The sequence below is a fragment of the Echinops telfairi genome, unplaced genomic scaffold (genome assembly GCF_000313985.2).
Source record: "Echinops telfairi isolate 266 unplaced genomic scaffold, ASM31398v2 ScPeMD7_9;HRSCAF=40, whole genome shotgun sequence".
In the NCBI taxonomy this organism is placed as follows: Eukaryota; Metazoa; Chordata; class Mammalia; order Afrosoricida; family Tenrecidae; genus Echinops; species Echinops telfairi.
In genome coordinates this window covers 34,422,968-34,445,530 of record NW_022103906.1, presented here as the reverse complement: position 1 = coordinate 34,445,530, position 22,563 = coordinate 34,422,968, and the positions used below count along the sequence as shown (strand labels likewise).

The window sequence follows — 22,563 nt, the reverse complement described above, 5'->3', positions numbered from 1 at the left end:
GTGGGAGATGAGGCTAGACTGGAACACAAGGGTCATGGTGGGGAAAATACTGATTTCAACTTGTTAAGTTGAGGAACCAAGCAGAGCCACTAAAGAAGCCACGTCTCTGCAGGCCACATGCACAAAAATACTTGTAAATGTATTTTGAAATACCACTTCACCAGCCCTAGTCCCATAACAGGTAATTTGGTCTGGAAGTTGTCCATCCCTAAGCCCCACGGCTTAATAGGGGCCCAGTGAAGAATAACAACATTATTTGCATAGCACTTTGCAATTTACCATATGCCTTCCCACAATACTATCTTAGGATCCTTAAACAACTTTGTAAACAGCAGTATAAATAATAGCCAATATTTATAGCATGCTTACTATGTCCGATATAAATGTGCAAAGCTTTCAACACAGATGAGCTCATTTAAACCTCCTAAGTGCCCTATGGGATGGATACCATTATTCTCTGCTTATGGACAAGGAAGGTCACTTTGTGCCAGGCACGCATTTAATTGTCACAGCAGTTATGATGATGATGCTATCCACTTAACAGAGAGGAAACGGAAACAAAAAGAAGCTCGGTATTTAAGATTGGGTGACAGAGTGGGAATTTAAACCTGTCTCCTTAAAACTGAAAAACTAAACTCACAGCCACCGAGTCAATTTCGACTCCTAGTAACCCTACAGGGCAAGGCATAAGTGCCCTGTGCGTGTCCTACACTGTCGCTCGTTCAGCAGCAGTTCTCAACCTTCCCAATGCAGACACTTTAACACAGTTCCTCATGTTGTGGTGACCCTCCCCAACCACAAATTTATTTTCGTTGCTACTTCATCACTGTCATGAATCAGACTACCCCTGTGAAAGAGTTGTTCGACCCTCGGGTTGAGAACTGCTGCTTTACAGGAACAGAAAGCCTCATCTTTCTCTCAAGGAGCAGCTGTTGGTTTCAAACTGCTGACCTGGAGGTTAGCAGCTGACCTGGCAGTCAGCAACCCAATGCATAACTACTACACGACCAGGGCTCCCATGTATCCCCAAGTCCCACATTGAAAGGCAGCCTCTACCTTCCTCACTGTGCCACTGCAGTTCATGCCCCGCCAAAAGTGACCCCAATCTTTGATGGTTAGCCCACTGCCTTGACAAACTCTCACACTGCCTTCAAGTCAGTGCTGACTCACAGTCCCTCGGTGGGTTTCTAGACTGTCGAGGTTAAGTGAGTAGAAAGCCCTGTCTCGCGCCCTCTGGGCTGCTGGTGGTTTGGGACTGCTGACCATGCGGCTCACAGCCCAACTCGACACCCAACGTTCTTGCATGGCATTCTGAAGCTGGCTGTGGAGGCATTATCCTCTCTTTTATGCCTTCACTGTCCTCAGCCTCACAGCTTTATCATAACCGCTATCTGATAATGGGACGACTGAAAGATGTACTTTCATGCTCACCTATGCTTTAAATTTCGAGCAGGTGTGGCTGTCCAAACTTGGCAGTAAGGAGCTGAGGGAGGAGCGCATTGGGATAGTGGTGAGGAACTTAGGACTAATGACAATGCCATCTTTTTTTTTTTTTTTAACACAGTGTGGAATTTTATTCCTGCTCATGTTACTCAGGGTCATTCCCATTTAAAGGTGAGAAAATGCAAGGTGTGAAATTTCTCCCAAACAGGGTCAGCACTGGCTCTAAACTCTGGGTCAGCTGGGTCTTGGTCCCCAAAAGGCACCTTGCTTCTCAGCTAACACTCATCCATCACGCATTGTTACAGTGCAGCAGGACTGGGGGGCAGGGAGACCCACTGACATACTTAAGAGCCCAAGCCCCAGGCAGAGATGGAAAACACATCCCCCTCCCTCCTGGGCTCAATCACCCGTTTCAGTCGCCTGACACCTTCTCTCTCCCCAAACCCATCACCCTAGATTACAGTTTACAGCTGATGACCCCTGATGACCCCTGCCTGACTCCTCTGACAAGATTAAGAAGGTCATGCAGAGACACTGGTCAACAGGCCCCCTCTCCTATCAAGCATCCTCCGACAGGCGACAGGTCCCATCTCTCAAACCCTGACCTTTCCACCCGGTGCTCTGCAGCCCATCCCTCTCGCTTTGTGAGAACCCCTTCCTCCTTCCTCAGAACCTGGAGCTTCTTCAACTCCCCCAGCCCCATCCTAGTCTTTCTAATCTCCAGATCCCACTTCTTCAGCCAAGCCCATAGCCTCGCGGCCTCTGCATTGTGCTTTCCATCCCCCAAGGTACTTCACTTTTCTTGAGTTGTCTGACTGCATCTGACTGGGGTTTCTCCAACTACACGCATGCTTCGTTCTTCCTTCTTGTGCCTTCTCACAAACTCCATGGCTTCACCTTGCTGCTTTGCCTTCCGGTTGGGCCATAGAGATGTCTCTCTACCTACCTGTAAAGCCTGGAAGAGTGTCTTCTACATTTCTATACTTCAAGGGGTTTGTGGATTTAAGGAACCCACCCCAGCAAAATTGGGACTTAAGTCATGAGCATGAGGTCTCTGGGTAGAGATTTCTGTCGTACCTATCAAGTCCTTTAGATATTAGATTGTTGGGTTAAGAAAATTAGGGGAGAATGGGCATCCTCTTAGGTAACACGGGGGAACTGGTGGTCTAAGAATGTTTACAGTCTGGGCACAAACTCCCCAGAGATAAATGAGGGGGCAATTGTGGGTGGGGGAGGAACTCGGGGTGGCTTTGAAAGCAACTTAAAAGGAACACAGAACAGCACAGCAGGGCTCCGGGAGCCTTCGGCAGAGGTTTTTTATTGCGGTATTTTGGCTTTGAAATGGAACTGAAAACTTACGTTAGCCAGGCCAGAGAGGAGGATCGCACTGCAATTCCTAGTGAGAACTGTCATCCGGAAAGGGCGGCCGTGGACAGAGGACCCAGAAGTTAGGTGATTTCCTGCACCCATGGAGTCCCCAAGAAACCAAGAGAGCTGCAGAATTGGGGGCAGAGGTCCATGGGAGGGGGCATCGGAACACAAGACTAATTAGCCCGGTCTGGTACCCTCAACGGAGCAGCCTTCCACTCTGCCCCGCAACTCGGATTTGTAGTATAGGGCTTCTTTTTAATAGAACAAGGGGGGAAAGTGGGAAGGGGCACTTTGCATGCAAATGGACTACTGCCAGAACAGCCCATTAAAATGTAAAAACTCCACATTCAGCCTGACAAAATGGTGCAAACTGCTGTGTTTGCCAGGGGGGCAGCAATAAAGCTCACAACAAAGGGGGCCGGGGAACAATGGCGGGCTGAATGGCTTCAGTCAGCAGGTCCTCTCCCGCGTTGCCATGGGGACCCCACCGGGGCTTACTAAAGGTATTTCCTGAGGAGAAAGGCAGTGCACACATGCCCAGGCAGCCGGGCTAATCCTGACAGGAAGCCATTGCCATTCAGCAGCACAGGGGCTGGGGCAGGGAGTTTGGTTTTGTTTTTATTAAAAAAAAAAAAGATTTCAGTCTTTTGTGTGTCCCAGCTCGTCACTGTAATTTAGCGCAAAGCCGCCTGCTCTGGTCAAAGTCGCAGCCAGAGGCTTTGGGCCCACCCTGCTCTTCCCCACCCCATGCCCCCAAACAGCCCCACTGCCCTTTGCCATGAGAAGGAAGCCCACAGAACTCTACTAGGCAGACCCCTCCCCCGCATGCCTCCCACAGAGCTTGGTACAACACTTAACTAGGGCAGGTGATGGGTACATTAGGGTCCCGAATCTAGGTCTAGCATTCAAGCCTCTGCTGAGGTTCCACCTGATGCCTCCTCCTTATCCAAGCACCTTGGCCCTAAGAATCTTGCCCCTTCCCCCCTTAAATCCAGCACCCCCACCTCCAACTCTCACAACTGTAAGAGTGGAGCACCCCTAGGCTGGGGAGACCTGTAATTAAGTGATTAACAAAGGAATGTGCCCAAGAGTTGTTTTAAAAGAAAATTCCCTCTTCCTCCCATTCCTCCGCCCAGCAAAAGCCTTCACCCCAACTGTTTACTGATAGACAGTGAACAGAACAGAAAACAAAGCCTTTTCTACCCCACACCCCCTAACCTCTCAATGTACTCCACCTCATCAGGAAGAAGAGTTCTGGGAAGAGGGAAATAAACTTCAGGTCCCCAGGAAGATTAGCGCGCTCCCATCCAAGTGGAGCAAAGGGAGAGGCCCGGCAGCTAGTTACCGGCCACAGTGGTCTGAACGCGCAGTTCCTAGAAGTCGTGTCACCACTGCACATTGGGCTCCGGGAAGAATCCGGCCATGGCAGATTCAGGGAAGAAAGCCAACAGCACAGCTGGTGGCGGAGGAGAAACGTCCGTGTGACAACTGCCCCGTGGGACAGAGTCTGGGGGAAATGAGTATTTCCTGAGCAACTTGTATGTGACAGGAGTCATCCCCAAAGAAGGATGGAGGAGACTCGGTGGTAAAGATGTGAACGCAGGCCTGTATGCTGCATGGCCACGCTCTAGCCTGGACCTCTCCCCCGCCTTCTGGCAGTTTGACAGGGAAAAGGGAGAGAGTAAAACCCGACAGTTTCTGAGACAGTTTCTGAAGCGTTGTTAAGACCACGCCCAGAAACTTCCCTGGACACCAGGGCTGCTACGCAGACCGCATTACCCAAAACCCCAACTCGCTGTCGAGGAGGTGAGCTGGGGCCCACTCTGGGTGGACCAATCATTCGGTTAGCAGTCACCCAGGGACTTCAAGGCCAAATAGGCGGGACCTATTTTGGGAAAAGGAACAAGACAAGCCTCTGTGATGGCAAGTTCCCCAGAGAAACCCCAAACCCAGTAAGGGCCACAGGTGTAAGCACTCAAGGTGGGGTGCCTCTGCCCTTACTAAAAATCGTGTCCCAAATTCAGAGCAAAAGTACAACTGGTCACCAACAGCCACAGCCAGGACAAGCTCATTGGAGGATGTGTGCAGGGGTCCCGCTGCTAGGAGGGGCTCTGACCCTCCCACCACTGGCCCAGAGCCCAGGCCTCCCAGCCATGTGTCTGCAGCTGCGACCTGTCATGCACTTCCTGGTCTGGGTTCTGTAATGGAAAGATCATTAAGAGTGGGGGAGGGAGGAGAAGGAGATGAATCGACAGGGAAGAGGTAACCCTGCAGCTCCCACTCTCCGCTGTGCTTTGACCTTAAAGCCCGGTCAGGTTCCTTAAAGAAAAGAATGCACTGCCCTTCCCCCACGCCCAGCTCCCTTCAGCCGGCCTCTCCCAGGGCCTTCCCACCCCCAGGCTCACAGCTTGTTTGGAGAAGGAAACGCCAGCAATCCGAGCAGGAAAAAGTTGCCGCCCCCTAAACTTGCTGATGAATTGGTAGAGGTCTCAGCTGTTCCAGAATTTGCTTTTTGGCCCTCAAAAAGGCACAAAGAGTGTTTGAGAGCACAACTCACCAGGGCTCTCAGCACCCCTGCCATGTTCCCTTCCTGTTCCACTCTCATCTCTGAAATTGGGGGCTGGGGTCATCGCACCCCAGTGTTAGAGAGGTTCACCCCCGCCCCCGCCCAGCTCCCTCCACCCACGGTTCCGTTTCTTAATGTAAAGACATGTCCTTTGTTTTTATATTATGAGAATAAAGATGATAAAACAACAGCTTTTTAAAATGAAATGGTAGTTTTATCAGTCCTTACTTGGCAAAATAAGTTAAAATGTAGGTTCCAAAATATTTTGCAGGAAGGAGTTCTATTGACTCATGAAATCTAAAATTCTGGGATCACTGGCCCATTACAGAGATTTATAGGAGCGCGAAGACCCAGAGCCAAAGAAAAACCAAACTTAATCAAGTAGATGCCACCTCACAACAACCCTATACGCCAGGGTAGAACTGTCCTGTCTTCCTCCCAAGGAGAGGCTGGGGTTTTCGAACTGCTGACCTTGCAGTTAGCAGGTCGGATGCATAACAACTGTGCCACCAGTGCTCCTGCCAAAGACCCAGAAGCCGGTTTCATTTATATCCTGCTCATTCATTTAGCATTTGTTCATTCTCTCCCTCTCTCCCACACACTTAGAGCACTGAACATTTAGTTCGGTTTTGTAAAATTTAGAAAAATTTCTACCTAATATGGTACAGTTCTCGGTTCCAAGGTAGAGAGCAGGTGAAAGCAACAGAACCAGTAGTTTTTTGGGAAGAAGCGATGGCCAATCATGATCTACACTTTGCTCAGACCAGCTGGAGAGTTGATAGAGAGAGAGAGTGAGAGCGAAAGAGAGAGAATAAGTAATTCTTGTCCAGAATTCTTAGCTTCCACACAGATCTAGGGTCACTTCCTGATCAGTGGGCTACCATATGTCCATCAAGGGGAAGCTTGTGTGTTGCTCTGTTGCTCAACAGGTTTCAGCAGAGCATCCTAAGTCAGACTAGGCAGAAAGGCCTGGCGGTGTCCTTCCAAAACTATGCCCATGAAAACCCTATAGCGCGTCAAGGTTCAATCCACAGCAATCATGGGGAAGGTACAGAATCAGCTGTGTCTCCTGTTATGCATGGTTACCATGAGTTGGGGTGTGTGTGTGTGTGTGTGTGTGACTTTACAATAGCCAACAACCCTCAACAATTCCAAATGTCTTAAGGAAAACATCTAGTTTGATGTCCTTGTGAAAACTAGGAGAATCCCAGTCCCAACCTCCGCTGGATCCACAGGTGGTGGTCTGGCTATCAGGAGGCTTGGGTTTAATTCTGTTTGCCTTCCACTCACTGTGACCCTGAACAAGTCAGCTTGCCCTCAGGCCTCAGTTTCCTCAAAAGTGAAGAAGGAAGGCAGTCTGACTTGACAAGCTCTACCTGTCTCCTCTAGATGCATCCCCCGCAGGTCTGACTAGATCAAGGGGCACCATTCACCATGCCACTCCCACCCTCACCCCGGCCCGTAACTCCTTCTGGTATGCCAAAAGGGGCAAGCTCCTCCTTATCATTTCATTCTATTTTCCCAGGAACTTTTGGAAACTCTCCTGAGTTATCCCATGAGAATCAGCCACGCAAATAGCTGTTTTAAAGTGGTTATTTTCCACAAAAAATTTTTAAGAGAGCACCACCACCAACAGTAAATTGGGAGTTCAAGGACAGTCGTGTTAGAAGGGCTAGCTAGCACTCAACCACAAGCCCCAAACTGAGCAGTTCAAACCCACCCAGAGGCACCTTGGAATAACGGCCTGGTCATGTGTTTCACAAGGTCACAACCTTGAAAACTATGGAGCAAGCAGTTCTACTCTGCACACATGCGGTCAACTCACTAGGAGTTGGGACCAATAAAGACAGCAACATGAGATGGGCTAAAATGTTAAATGTTGTTTTCAAGTGTACCCATAGAGCGTTATTTTATAGAGGTAAGTAAAAAAAAGTTGGTGCTAGAGGTTCAGTTCATACATACACAGGTTTATTCCAAAGGAAGCATGCTTAAACATGCCTCCACCATCAGTGGGTGGCTACAGACAGGTTGTCCCGGTAACACGTCTTGGTCCCTTAGGTAGCATCCTAAAAAGGGTTCCATCAAAACTGGATTCCAAGGGGATCTATTGGACTAGTTAAATTCAAGGCAGAGAGCACAGAAGATTATGGCAACTGTTACCTGGGGTTACCATGGGTTTTCTCAAAAAAAAAAAAACAACTGCTACTAGAGCTTAAATTCTGAGTACTAGATTTGCAGAAGGCTACAGTTTGCAGGGGGAGCCCAGTAGATTCAGCCTCCAAGAGTTCTTTGTGACCATTGCTAAACAGAATGAAAAGGTTTGTCCTCAGGCAAATCTGTGAACTTGGCTGGGGGAACTATTACTCCCCTAGCCAGAGCAGAGAGGGGCAGCCTGGCCCTGGCTTAGGGACTTGGCTTGGCTGAGCCTTAGACGGAATTCAGAGTACTAGGAACCCTGGTGACTTCATATGTTAAGTGTTGGGTCCCTAACTGCAAGGTCAGCAGTTCAAACCCATTAGCCTCCCTTCAGGGCAGTTCTACTCTGTCCTATTGGGTTGCTGTGAGTCAGAATCAACTAATGGAAGTGAGTGTGTGATCTGTTTGTGATCCGAGGGCCTGGTCCAATCTTGTAAGTTTTCCTATTGGCAGTAAGGGTTTATATCCCAAACACGGTCTCTTTCCCTCTTCAGTCATTTGGGTTGGACAGATGAACTGATCTGCACCCATCATGGCTATGTGAGTTTCCTCTGTTCTCCATATCCTAGTTGACTGAGCTTCTGTGGCTCCATGGACAGGGTGACAGCTTCGTGCTGAGGGTGTCCTTCCTGGTTAAAACTTCATGGGGGCTTATTATGAAGGTTGCCCTGGTAAGAAAAAGGCCAGGAACGTTGTATGGAGAGATTTTTTTCTTTTCCCATCATGGCAATGCACTTGCCCACTCTTCACGGACACAGGGCTGACTGGATAACTTCTTTGGGAAACTTTACATCATCCACCCTATAGCCCTGATCCTGGCCCCTTCAGGTTCCCTTTTGCTCCCCAAACTCAAAGAACACTTAAGAGAAACATGCTTTGCACCTCTCAAGAATGCTAACGTGCCAGTCTGACGTGGTGTAAATCGAAGTGCATGGAATCATTTGGGGAAGGGGTAGAGAGCTGGAACAAGTGCCTTCAGACAGAAGCAATGTTGAGAAACAATGCTTGCTAGATGCTGTTGTGCCAGTCTGACTCACAGTGTCCCCATGTACAACAGAAGGAAACACTGCCCACCTGGTGGCACACCACCATCAACACTGCGTTCATGGCCAGCCCACGGTTGCAGCCACGGTGTCAATCCCGCTTGTTGAGGGCCTTCCTCTGTCTGCTGCTCGCCCAGCACGATGACCTTTCTCTGGGGCTGGCCTCCCCCTTCAACGTGCTCAAAGCCCATGAGACGAAGTCTCCCCATCCTTGCCTCTAAGGAGCACGCTGGCTGTACTTTTTCCAAGACAGATCTGTTGGTTCTGTTGACAGTCCATGGTCCTTTCAGGATTCTTCGCCAGCACCGTAATTCAAATGCATCGATTCTTCTTTGGTCTTACTTATTCAAAGTCAAACTTTCATATGCCTAGGAGGTGACTGGAAACACCATGACTTGGGGCAGGCACATCTTATTCCTCCAAGTAGCATCCTTGCTTTTCAACAATTTAAAGTAGTCCTTGGCAATAGATTTACCCAATGCAATGCACCCTTTGATCTCGACTGCTGCTTCCATAAGCACCAATTATGGAAGATGAAATCCTTGACAACTTCAACCTTTTCTTCATTTATCATGATGTTAACTGTTGGTCTGCTTGTGAGGATTTGGGTCTCCTTCTGTGAAACAATTGCTTCACACATTTCTGTGACTTTATAAGCACAACTTTTTAATTTACCCTCAGAGTCTTGATTTGTTCAAGTAAAGATCACATATTTGAATACCAAAAAAGAGAATTTCATTCAGGAGTCGGTCAGGAAACCCGACTCTTCCAAGGTTCAGAAGTGACCTTATTTTCACAAATAACACACCTTACGGGCCTGGTAGGAAACTAGCAAACAAAGAGGGGTTTGAGAGGTATGCAGAGGCTCTATGACTCGCATACACATCATTTGTGTAAAGGTGCTGTGATTCCTAAAACCTAAGGAAAATAAAGCTTAATTCCAAAGGTAAACTCAGGGGCCAAAGGGCCCGTCCTAAAAGCTTAAGAACTCATCAGCATTCCAAAGGTAGTGATAATTGCCTTTAAGCTTAGGGTAAAGCAGCAGCAGGCCCCTCCAGGAAGTATAGCCTTCCTTCCAAGAAAAGCTTTTAGACTTTGTTCCTACACTTAACTCCACCCACCCCCATGCCTCCAAGGTGAACCAGTCTCCACCAGCACCCATCTCCTGACCTATTTCTTCTGCCAACCAATCCAGTTGCCATCAAATCTACTACTCTGTGTGTGGAGTGGACCTGTGCTCCACGGACTTTTCCATGGCTGATATTCCAGAGGCACATCCCAAGGCCAATCTTTCCAGGTGCTTCTGGGTGGCCTGTCTGAGATTCCTCTTTCTCCCCATTCCTAGCCCAGCTTTACGCCATGGGTTGGAGTTACAAGCACTGGTATCACAGACTTGATTTTGAACTCTAGCACTCCTGGGTTGTTTGCTGTTAACCTCCCTGGGCCATTTCCTCAGGAGCCCTGGTGGCACAGTGGGCTACGAATTAAGCTGCTAACCGAAAGGTCAATGGTTCAAACCCACCAGATGCTCTGCCAGAGAAAAGTGAGGCTGTCAGAAGTGGAAAGGGGCAGTTCTATTCTTCAAATAAGGTCACTATGAAACGGAATCAACTCGACAAGAGTTGACTTCAGGAATCACACTTTGAATGCGATCCTGGAGAGGCAGCATGGGCATCCTCTGGGAATTTCTTAAAACGACAAAGCTTGCTCAAGTAGAAAGAAAATGTTTTGAAAAACATGATGACAACTTATGTGAAGATGTGTTTGACAAAATGGATATATGTATGGATAGTGATAAGAGCTGTAAGAGCCCCCAATAAAATAAATTGAAAATGAAAAACAACAAACTACAAAGCTTGGGCCCTACCTCAGAATCAGAGGTCCTGGGAGTGGAGCCCAGCGGTTAGTGTTTTAGCACACCTCCAAGTGATGCTGATTCTCCCTAAATCTGAGGCCCTCGGCATCAGAAAGCCTGCACAGCAATAACTAGCCTCACCTATTTGTCCACCTGATGCCAATGTGGAATCATTATGAAAGGCATTTATTTCTACTCTCTTTTCAAAGCTAGAAACTTAGGCATCGCTTTTTAAGAAGGGCATGAGCTGCTCACTTGTGCATGCGCACATCCATTTACTCAAAAAGCATTCATTGAGCACCTATTATTATATGAGAAGGGCATCAAAAAATTCCATCTTTCACAAACTTTTTGAAGCTCCCTCGTGTACCAAACACCATTCATTCTAGGTGTTGGAGTGAACAAAGGTGGAAGCAAGCCCTTGACCCCATGGTGCACGTATGTGCTAGTAGAGGCTCACACACGATGGCCAACCTGTCCTTGACTTAGAGAAACAGCAGCTGTTCTTATAAGCTGGGTATACTGTGCTTATGTGAAGCAACCTTCAGATGATACTACTTAAATGAGAAATTTAAGCTATTTGCATCTCTGTTGAGAGTCTGTAACACTGCCCAAGGCTGGGCCTACCCTCTTACCTCCTGGTGAGAGTAGAGGAAGGACTGGTATTAATCTCAGACTTATCATTCCACAGTAATGTCTAACAAAAGACTTTTGATGTTTTCTCCAAAATGATGAACAGATAAGCACTGACTGAACTGGAAGAAAATATTTACGAAACACTTTTGAATCTGTCTTCTATTCCTGGAGCATACTACAGATGGTGTACAACAAATATATCTATATTTTTGAAGTCCTGTAATTATCCTGTGACTAGCCTAATTATATTGTAATATACGAGGGGGCTTTAAGAAGTTTTTGGGAAAACAGAATGAAAGATACTAGAGCTTTCCCACTAACTTTCTGAAGCCCCTCCATTTTTTTTTTTGGTTTAAAGTATGAATTGGTTAAATGCACATATTAAATTTTTTCTTCAGAGCCCCTCTCTCTTATTTGTATTTTTTCCTCATTTCACTTTTTTTGTAATAAACTGGTAGCTTCAGAAAAACACGAATGCTAAGGCCTCTCTCAGACTTCCTGATATGTGTATTTCCCACCCACCGGATTCTGTTGGACCCCAACCATTTTAGAAGCTATCTAGGTGACTTACCATCTGTAGGCAATACCAGTCCCTACTAGAACAAGTGTAACCTACAAAGAAAGCTCAGGTGTGGTGGCTGACACTTGGGGGGTGGGCTGGTGATCCTAGACCACTTCCAAGTAGAAGTTCTCTGGTGGTAGAAGAGTTGTCTCTTCTATGAAACACCATTTCAATGGTGTTTATTGTTCTGTGGATTACTCTCGGCAGCTCACAGACTCATGGCCAACACATACTCTCATAGTAGATGGGATATCACACAATGAATGACCAGTATCACTACAGGTACTACCATCTCACAACAGACATTACCATCCCAGAAGGGAGAGATGAAGCCAGATTCCTGTGAAATAATGGGGCCTGGAACCCTGGTAGCATAGTGGGTTACATTTCAGGCTGCTATCTGCAAGATTGGTAGTTTGAATCCACCAGCCACTGTGAGGAAGCAAGATGAAACTCTGTTCCTATAAAGATTTACAGTCTCAGAAACTCAGGAATAGTCAGTTCTACTTTCTCCTATAGGGTCACTATGAGTCGGAGTTGCCAAATGGCAGTAGGGTGGAGCCCAATTTGATATAGGTAGGTTGTGCCACATGGTGGCTAAAAAGTACTACAGCTAAACCTACCTGAGCTTAAATCTTAGCTCCACCTGTAACTGTCTGTAAGACCTTAGACAAATCACTTCACTTATGGGATCCTCTGCTTCCTCACAAATACTGAAATAAAACCTAGTCATGGGATTGTTCTAAAGATAGTAAGAATGTGAACTGTACAGATATGGAAATGCAATAAATAGTATTTGTTATCGTTACAAACTTTTACTGATACCTCTGTTCTGCTGGGTAATTTGGCACTATAATAAAAAGTTTAAAAATGTACATACCTTTTGTTAAATGAGTAATTTTATTTGTAAATGGGTGTTTGCTGTAAACTATTAAAAATAACCTAAATGCCCAACATACAATGAAGTACTATGTAGTTATTAGACAAGATGAAAAAGCTCTCTCTGCATAGCAATAATATATATTTAAATTGAAAGAGAGATAGTAAAGAGTTATAATTAAGTGCAATATAAACTCCATTTTTTGGAAACATCAACTTTAATAAAGCACAAGAAGAGTCTAAAAGAACAGTCCATTAATAGTGATTATCTTGGAATAAAGATAATAAAATGACTGTTTTTGAAACTCTTACGTGAATATGCGTTTTCCCTTCTGTTTAAGGGTCCATACTTTCTAAATTTTTTACAATGATCCCAAATTGTGTATCAAAATAATAATAATGTTTTACGGGGTTAATACTTTTTTTTTCTCATAACATTATTCTGGCAAAGGAAACAGATGTATAGAAAACATATGTAAAAACTCCATATACTGGGATAGAGGCAGAGGAAAGTAAGTGAATTGGAAGTCAAGAAAAGGGCGAATAATTTGGAGGAACCAGAAAAAAAAAAAGCTTCAAGAGGGAGGTGGCTCTTAAGCTAAACCTTAAAGCCTGGTAGGAATTACAGAAAATTAAGAGAATGGCGGTGGACATTTTGGCCTCAGGAACCTGGGAGAAGCAATGGTCATGTGTGAAAGAAGAAAATGCTTTGTGAGAACCTCTGGAGGAAGGAAGGAAAGACGGAGGAAACTGATGGGACCAATAGCCAGAGAGGAGTTTTCAATGCTGGAGAAAACTGAGGAAGGGTCAGCTCTGAATTCAACTTTGTTGATTATTTATTTGAAATTTCATAGTGTTGATGCTTTTTAACCTCTCTCCCCGACCAAGCTTAAAACCACTAAGTCCACTCTCTGCCAAACTCCTTGACCCTCTCACCCACTTGAGGCTCAATGCGCCTACACGTCCAGAGCCTGAAAAACACAGACGCATTCACTGGGGTGGCAGGGCCTGCTGCCCCAACATTCACCTCCCTTACACAACCCATCCCTGGGGGTTTGGCTGAGTCACAACATGTGGCATAAAGAAAGAGCATTGAGTTTCAGGCTCTGCCAGAGCGGATCCTTCCCTACCCCCTTCACCCAAGCATTCCCTAGCACGCCTTTAAAGGAAGTCACCGGGTACCTTGTTTGGCACTAGAAAGGTGAGTCAGGTGCCAGGCAAGGGGAACTCTGAGGGTGCAATCTCAACGTCGTGGTGCGGTTACTGGTCTCCCTAAGAAGCAACAAGCCTACCACAGGAGTTTAGGTGAGAACTGTCCCGCTACTTGCCTGGTACCAGGTGGAAATCACACTGAGGAAGACGCAGACTCAAGAGCAACCCCACTCCCAAAGGCTTCTCCTAAGAAGATGAGACCATTTGAGAATGACCCCAGGCCCTCAAAAGCCCACACAGGGCAGTGAACGCTCAGTTAAATCACTTGGAGCCTGTGCTGGGGGCTGGGATGGGCAGAGAGAAGAGAAATGTTTGCGAAGGATTTTGTGAATGAGCCATCTCTCCAGAATGAATAGAAAGGCCAGGGCAGCTGAATCCAGACCAGCAGAGCCAGAGCAGCTGGGCTTTCCCTGGTCAGCAGGGAAACAGTTGTCTCATTTCCAGGCTTCAGGGAAGGAGCAAAGAGGCAAAGGTGGTGTCCACAGGGTGAGTTGCAGCCCCAGTGGCCCCAGAGGAACGAGGCACTGTGAAAACAGGGTGCAGCTGCTGGTCAGGCTCTCTGACCCCGGCCTTCAACCTCTTGGATAATGACTCCCCACACTCACTTCTCCCCAAGCCATCCATCACCCGCGCGGACACAGGCATCACTCATGCTTCTCTCTGGCCTGAGCAGGAGCAAGCAGTCAGCCGGCCCTCCTGACCCACCTGGGGCTGGGGCTACAACCTCCGAAAGAGTCCCTGACATTCTCCCTAGTCCTGCTCACCCGAACCAGTGTCTCAGGGCTTCCAGGTAGTTATAGAATTCAGGTGACAGAATCGGGCTTGGTTGGTTTTTTCATTTGGGCACCCGCCTCCGCTCCCTCCTAACACAAGCCCTCTGGTCAGCCATTTGTTCTTTCCTGAGAAATTCCTGCTCCCTGACTTCGGGGAGCTGGCTGGCAGAGCCAGAGTGGAAAATCAGTGAAGCTAATGGCATAGCAATGCAGAAATCAGAGCCAAGAACGCAGCCCCGAGTGGCTTTCCTGCATGGTCAAGTGGACCACGTGAGCTCCCCTCCCTCCCTCTCACAAGCAGAGATGTGGGTCTCCCCTATTTGCACCCTGCTCGGGAACTCTGGCAAGCACACCCCTCCCAAGGGCACTCTAGCGGCTAGCTACCCTTCTCTGGGGAACATCTGGGACAGAGCGGATCAACGGGGGAAACCTCGTAGCAAAGCACTTTCCACACTTGCTCTCAAGTGGGCCATCCAACGCCACCTTTGGCTCCAGGTAATTGCACTTGCTTTTCGGCAGAGTGAAGGCTCTCCTCTTATTCTCACTGTTCAGGGAGGATAAGAAGCAAACAGTTCTTCACAGAAGGTTATTATGTTAGGAAGGAGCTGAGCTCTCCAACGCCCCTGCCTATAGGCAGCAGGCAGGTCGGAAGCTGAGAGTGGGTCCCCTCTGGTACTGATTTGAGGCTCCACTGAGAAGCCAGGCTGCAATGCAAATATATACCTCTGGCCTGAAGGAAAGGAACCCTGGTAAATACTTGTCTGCTGACACAAAGGTCAGCAGTTCAAACCCACCAGCCTGAGAAACCCAAAGGAGCAGTGAACTCCGTGCTATAGGGTCACCCTGAGTTGGAATGATTCAAGGTTGGGACTGAAGGCGGCTGCAGGACCCCTATGGGGGAGTTGCCTGGGGCAGACAGGGCCCTATAAAGTTGAGGCTGGGGTAATGGCTCCAGCACCACCTCGGCCTCTCCCCATGGGTGCAGGTTTCTCTGGAACATAAAGACAAAGCCCTGCTTTGTGGAGCACGGCGTCCAGGGGGCTTGCTGCCAGAAATGAAAATGTGCGGCTTTTCCATTAAGTGTAACCTCTCCCCCGTCAACCGGCCAACAGACTCCTTCAAATCTGGGTGGGAGGGAGGAGCTGTAAAACCCCAGCCCATTAAATCGTTTATTAGTTGCAGGTTTCTGAGCATGCAGGCAAGTATTCTGAGACTGCAAGCCCCACACACCATCCCCTCTATCATGGGGTCTGGGGTGTTTACCGCATGACACTGTTGAAAAGCCGGCAGGAACCCCACTCCCAATTGTTAAGAGGTGGACTTGCAAGCCCAGTTTTGAATCCACATGCTTGCCAAGGCTTATTCTAAATGAGAGAAAAAGATAAGAAAACAACCCTCCCTGAGCTCAACAGTTCTTTTAAGTTAGTGCTTATATCTTTAAAAGGGGCCTTCTACCCATTGGCCCATGACCCAACTTACTTTTATCCACACAACTCTCTCCCCTCCATGGCTGATCTGAAACAAGCTTAGACTCAGCTAAGATCCTAAAGTTAGTTAGTTAGAGAGAGAGAGAGAGAGAGAGAGAGAGAGAGAGGCAGGCTGGTTTTCCTGGAACCCTTATTAAATAAACTTTCCACAGACAGCCAGAAACTCCAGGCCCTCCCCAGTCCCTCAGGAGCATTTGCAAACTGCTAGTATTGCATGATATTGGGGGAGGGCCTCCCACTCACCACAGTATAGCCTTTCAAAAAGGAAAAACCTCTATGTGTGAGCAGGGCTTTTGTTGTTTTTATTTTAAGCTTCTGGATAAAACCCTTATACATAGATGATCATCTATTTTTGAAAACAGCAGTATTTAATAAGCAGCAGGGCCAAGAGCATGCAGTAACACTTGATATTTGTAAGGTATCAGCTTCTTGTTTGACCAGTACCAGTGGTCATCGGAGGAGCCCTGGTGGCACAGCGGGCTATGCATTGGGCTGCTCACCTCAGGGCCAGAGGTTCGGGAGTCAGATGATGTTTTCTCCTCCAGTAAAGAGTGACAGTCTTGGAAACCCACAGGGGCAGTTCGGCCCTGCCTGGTAAGATCACTAGGAGTTCAGGATCACTTTGATGGCATTGAGTTTGGCTTCTGAGTTGCCACGGAGTTGATGGAGACTCAGAGTGACCCTATGTACAGTCTCAGGAAAATAGATCAACCAGCTCGTTTGAAATTCAGTGACCTCATGAGAAGATACATGGCACAAATTCGTCTCCTATACTTTGAGCATGTTCTCAGGAGGAGCCAGTGCATGAAAAAGGAGCGTGTGCTTGGAAAAGCAGAGGGTTGGGGAGGAAAGAGGAAGGCCGTCAAGGCGAGAGACTGAAACGGACTCCAAGGGGCTCAACATTTGTGGCGGTGGCGCAGAACCCGTCTGGATTTCATTGTGTCGTAGGCAGCGTTAGAACCCACTCCACTGCACTTTAGGACGACTACCCCCAGGAGGCCGAGGAACTTCTGAAGAAGCAATAGTCACCAGAAAAAAAATAGAGCCCAAATAAAAACTGAGGCAGGAAGGGAGCTCATGTCCATGAAGACCGGCACATGCATGTTTAGAGCAGTTTCATTCATACCAGCTTGACGGACAGGAGGCCTGATGGTGCCGTGGCTATGTGTTGCAAGGTCTGCCGTTCAAAAGCACCACCCATCCATTCCTCAGGAGAAAAATGAGGCTTTTTACTCCTTTACAGGTACAGTCCAGAAACCCTGATGGTGGAGTGGTTACATGTTGGGTGGGTAACTGCAAGACCAGCGGTTTGGAAGCACCAGCCACTCCATGGGAGGAAGTGGAGGCTTTCTACTCCTTTTAAAAAGTTAGTCCCAGAAACCTGTATAGGGACAGTTCCACTCTGTCCTAAAGGGTCAGTGTGAGTTAGGATCAAGCCAATAGCAGTGAGTGAGCGGTGAATGGACATACAAATCGAGCTATAGCCATAATACCAGACTACTACTCAGCAGTGCATAGTGATGGACAACCGATACATGTAACAACATGGGTGAATCTCAAAAATACTATGTTGAGCAGCACAAGTGAGACACAGAAGCGAATAATCTGGATGATTCTATTTATAGATGAAATTCCGTAATGGGCAAAACTAGCCCTGGGCGACAGAAACATCAGTGGGTTCCTAAGGCCAACAGTGAGTAGGGTCAAATGTAAAGGGGACACAGAGAAAGTTTTCAGGTGATCGAAACATTCTACGGTATGACTGGAGTGGGACCCGGGGTGTGTACATTTGCCAAAACACATCTAAGTAGACACTTAAAATTGGTAGATTTGATAGTGGGTACATTAGTCCTCCACTGAGTGGCTTTAAAAATATATCCATCGCAGCCTAGCTTCAATCTTCACTGCTACACTGCCACCTCTCTGACTCCTCTCCTTCCTCTCTCCACAGAGCCTACACTGTGTCCTCAGCATGACCTTCAGCTCTGTGTCCACCTGCCTTCCAGGGGTCACTGCCTCTGGTTTCTTCCCACCCCACCCCACTGGATCCACAACCAGTGACTTAAGTGACTCCCTCCCACTCCACCCCTACCCTCCTCTCTGGAGTATGCTAACCAGCCTGAGACATCCCCAAGGTATACCCTGTTCACTTTCTCTGTCCTCCATTCTAGAGCTGCGGAGAATTTGTTGGATAAAGTAAAAATTAAAAAGGCAATTCAGGGTCCACCATAAACTCATACCCTCAACTCTCATCCGTCTACACATTGGCTAATCCAAATCCTCCCACCCTGTCTGACTGACTCATTCCCAAAGTCCTCCAATCCTGACTCATGCCTTTTCCTTTCATCTGGTCTTGTGTGTCTCCAAAGGTATCCAGAATTGACATGTAATCTATTTAAGCCTATTGATTCTATTTCTAGAGTGTCTATTTTTACTCTTCCTTGTCCTCGTGGCCCACACCTTAGTTCATACCTTCACTTCCTCTAGTTAGACCTTCAAAACGACCTCTTTCTGGAAACAGTGGGAGTAGAAGTAATAACTACAAACACTGGACTCATAGGTGCTTTGTCGGGGTTCTCTCATCTAATCCTTTATTATTGTTCCCATTTCACAGGTGAGTGAACTAACGTTTAGTGTCTTAGAGCAAACTGTCAAAGCAAGTAATGCAGCTCTAAGTGGCAGAGCAGGATTCAAACAGGTGCATCTGATTCCTTCCTCCCGTTCTCTCAAATTCAACTGCCAAATTAATTTTCTGAAAAGATAAATCATGTCACTTACTGTTTAAAACTTTCTCATGTTTTCCAGCCACTACCCACTTAAGTAGAGTTTCCATAGCAAGGCATTAAGGACTTTCATAGGCTAATTCAATCCAAAATTTCCAGGACTACAAGTAGTGAACTCCAGCTTACAACCCACATGTCTTAGGCTAGGTTCTCTGAAGGAGCAAAACCAGTGAGGCATATGTGTATAAACACACATATGTGTATAGAGAGATTTATTTCAAGGAAATGGCTTGCACAGTTGTGGAGACTATCAAGTCCAAATCTGTGGGTTGGGTGTCAGGCAGGAGGTGTCTTCTGACTCAGGTGGTTGAAGGGGCAAACTCAAAATGACAAGCGTGATCAAAGAGCAGGCTGCTGGCTCATCCTAAAACCCGCAGGTCAGATGGCAGGCTGCTAACTCATGACCCAAGAACTGGAAGTTGGGAGGATGATGAGTGGAGGGCAGAACTGACAAGGGAACGAGCTTTGCGAGAATAATTATATATATTGGATGCAGGCCACACCCCCAAAGAAATTTCCTTTTCAACTGATTGGCTGCTCACATCAGATCACAAAATGAAAGTTAATTACATAATATCAACCAAATCACTGAGAATCATGACTTGGTCAAACCGATACATAACCTCAACCATCATTTTGTAGTTCTAAGTCAACCAATATAAAACCTATTTTATGAGGGGGGAGGCGCATGTGCAAAAATTTTATGGAAAACGAAGTAAAAGATAATGGACTTTTTTATGTGAACATTTAGAAATCCCCTGGTATATTAAAAACTTGAGGTACACACAATGGTTCATAACAACGAACGGGAATGTTATTATCATTATTATTACTGTGTATTTATGTTTACGATGTTTTGTGTATTTGGAAGTGTTTCTTTAATGCTCTGAACACACAGAAAGATGTACTATATATACTGAGACAAGCATTGACTCACTGATGTTAGATACAAACATACCCACATTTTCAGACTTACAATTCAACGTACAGACAGATTCAGGATCAGAACTAGTTCATTATCTCGTGACTGTCAAGCTGTTCTCTATATTCCAGATAAACACAGCTGTCTCTTGCTCACTGTGGTCCACTTGAAATATCATCTATGGCCCTCTTCCAAATCCCTCCCATCTCTCAAGACCCGTGTTCCTACTTCTCCCTGTATTTCGTTAGAACTCCACTATGTGGTGTACCAAGCCTATCTTTGGCTGTGTCTGTGCTGGTCTCTCCCCTCCCTGCTTATAAGCTCCCGGTGGGGTAGAGATGGACGCTCCCTTCTCGGAGTCTCCAGCATGCTCCAGCTTAGGCCTTGCCTTACTTATTCAACTACGAAATAAACACTAATCTGTCACCCCACTCTCTGCACCATCTTTCTAAAAAGTCTTACACATCCTTTTCTACTACATCGTATGAGTGGACATATTTTCTCTGTCATTATGCATCTTTTCAATAAGATCCTGACATCGAAGACAGTCATATGATCCTTAAATGCAGCCACCAAGTCATGTGTACACTTGGGCCTTTCACCAACCTTCTGCCATCTTGTCTGCCAGCTTTCTCTACATGACCATCCAGGGATTGCAAGCCACACAGCCTTTGGCAGTGTTACTGCTGCTGTTCTTGCCCCGTCTGGTGACAGCCTCCCAATCACTCACTCCCGTGTTTGAGCCCTTAACGCATATCAGAGAATCTTTTTTGCTGACCCTCAACTTCAGCTTTCTTCTCTAGAGACTGGTCCCTCCTGGTGACAATGCTGACACACGTGAGACAAAGTCTCTCCCCTCCTCACTTCTAAGAAGTACTCTGGCTGTACTTTTTCCAAGACAGATTTGTTCTTTTTTCTGGCAGTTCATGGGACAGTCACTCAGCAACATAGGCATCCATTCTTCTTTGATCTTCACTAGTCGTTATACCCAAATATTAGTTCTCAAAGACCCTTGTGAGTCACCAGGTATATATGGAATGCCTGTAATCCCCCAGGAGGTATTTTCACAACTCAAGCAAATCACATGAGCAGCAATGTTCTTCCTGTTACTAATAATTTCTCTGAATTTTCAACACCAGCTCCCAGGCCCCCAAATGCTCCTTGTTGTCAGTCTCTTGGAAATACCACACACAGTACATAACAAAAGCAAGCCAACTCGGCAGGGCCCATGAAACACAATTCATGAGACCAAATGGCAGGTATCCCGCCATGGCTGCCAAGCCGGGTATGTGTCTTTTAGACGTCAGATGTCCTGGTCAAGCCCCCACATCCCAAAAAGGCCCTGTAATCTTGTCCAAGTTCTACATCTAAATTCACAGGTAGGTCACTCACTCCCCATTCTACTTCCAGTCCCATGTTATACATAAACTAGGATAGGGAGCCAGTTCTGGGGTCCCACCAGAAGTTCTCACGTGGAGCAAAGCCAAAAAACCTACCTCTGGTTTTATGAACCCAATCTTTGTTGACCTTGGTTATGTTTATAACCAGAGCCAAGCCAGTTTCAGGTGCTCCAGAATCCCTCCAACAGCCAAGGAGCCCTCCCTTTCTCTCCACCTGGACTGGAGCTTTCCAGTGACCTCTTCCCAGCCCACCCCCGATTCTGAGGCCCAGGGTCTGGGCTGCCTTCCCTTCATGCCTTACCTTGTTCGGGCAAAGTTGGGGCCGGCCTGGCAGTGCAGAGTGTGGCTGTGACCAGCACAGCCCAGAGGAGGAGGCACTTCCAGCTCCACATCCCAGTTCTGCAGTTAGAGGTTGGTGACAAGGTTCCAGACCTCCATGGGGACTCCACCTTGAGTTCAATTCTCCTTCTCAAGCTGACTCTGAGGAAATGAAACACCAAAAAGTTAGGAGGGCCTGGGTGGGAGGGGAGGCAAGAAGTAAGAAAGACCTGGGGCACACTGCCATCCTGGCCAGAAGGGTATTTGAAGCGATGCTGTGCTTCTTAAAACACAAAGAAAACTGGGATCCCACCCAAGTGTTGAATTAAGGTGACAGGTCTTATTAGACAGAAACCAGCCAACCAGTTGCCGCAGAGTTGATTCCAACTCAAGGTGACCCCGGGGGTGCCAAAGCAGAAGCGTCTTCCCCAGGGTTTTCAGTGGCTGTCTTTTTGGAAGCAGAGTGCCAGGCCTTCCTGCCAAGGTGACTCTGGGTAGACTCAAACCACCAACCTTCCAGGTAGCACCTGAGCTGATGAACTGTTTGTATCACCCAGTGACTGACTCCTAAGTAGACCAGAGCGTATTTCCATTTCATTTTACATCTATTTATTGATAGAAGACTATTTGGAAGCTCTGCTGGGAAAAATCCTCCCGAAGTTCCCCAGGGCGTAGGCTATAAAGAGAACAAGGTACAAGGGCAGCGTGAGGGCCTCCTGGAAGTCCTGGGTAGTTCTGCTGTTTTGTGGATGAGGGTTTCACCAAGCGTGCTGGGACGGGAGGAGACAAGTGTGTGGTGTCTCCTCCAGTGTTACTCTTCACTCAGCCCAGACAAACGGACCCCGCAGGGAAGCAGAAGAGCACTGAAGAGCTACGGAAGCAGCCAACGACCATGAAATGGCACGCTTGGTTCCAGGCTTAGCTTAGTCGCTCGCTGTGTAACTCAAGAAAAAAAGCTGGACCTCTCTGGACCTACGCCGTGCCTAAGTGGAGACAAATGATCTCCAGAGTTCTCGTTATCCTAAAAGTGTATGAATTACAAGGATCCCCAATTCTACCAGCCTCCCTAACGGATGGACCACAACCCTCACTACACTTCTTAAAGGGGCCTCAGAGT

The 22,563-nt window shown here is 47.2% G+C and overlaps 1 protein-coding gene across 7 annotated transcripts in view; it reads right to left on the bottom strand.

Moving 5' to 3' along the window:
• The window catches only part of FGFR1 (fibroblast growth factor receptor 1), a 49,943-nt gene extending 28,335 nt beyond the window's left edge, over nucleotides 1-21,608 (bottom strand). For 5 of the 7 annotated variants that reach the window (XM_004696216.2, XM_045286689.1, XM_045286690.1 and 2 more), the window contains exon 1: nucleotides 21,430-21,604. In XM_004696216.2, the coding sequence (XP_004696273.1) occupies nucleotides 21,430-21,520 (91 nt within the window). In that variant the 5' untranslated portion in view covers nucleotides 21,521-21,604. Of the gene's footprint in view, nucleotides 1-21,429 lie in introns of all 7 variants that reach the window. The other 2 variants (XM_045286692.1, XM_045286693.1) reach the window with 1 other exon arrangement.
• Between the last annotated feature and the right edge of the window lie 955 nt (nucleotides 21,609-22,563).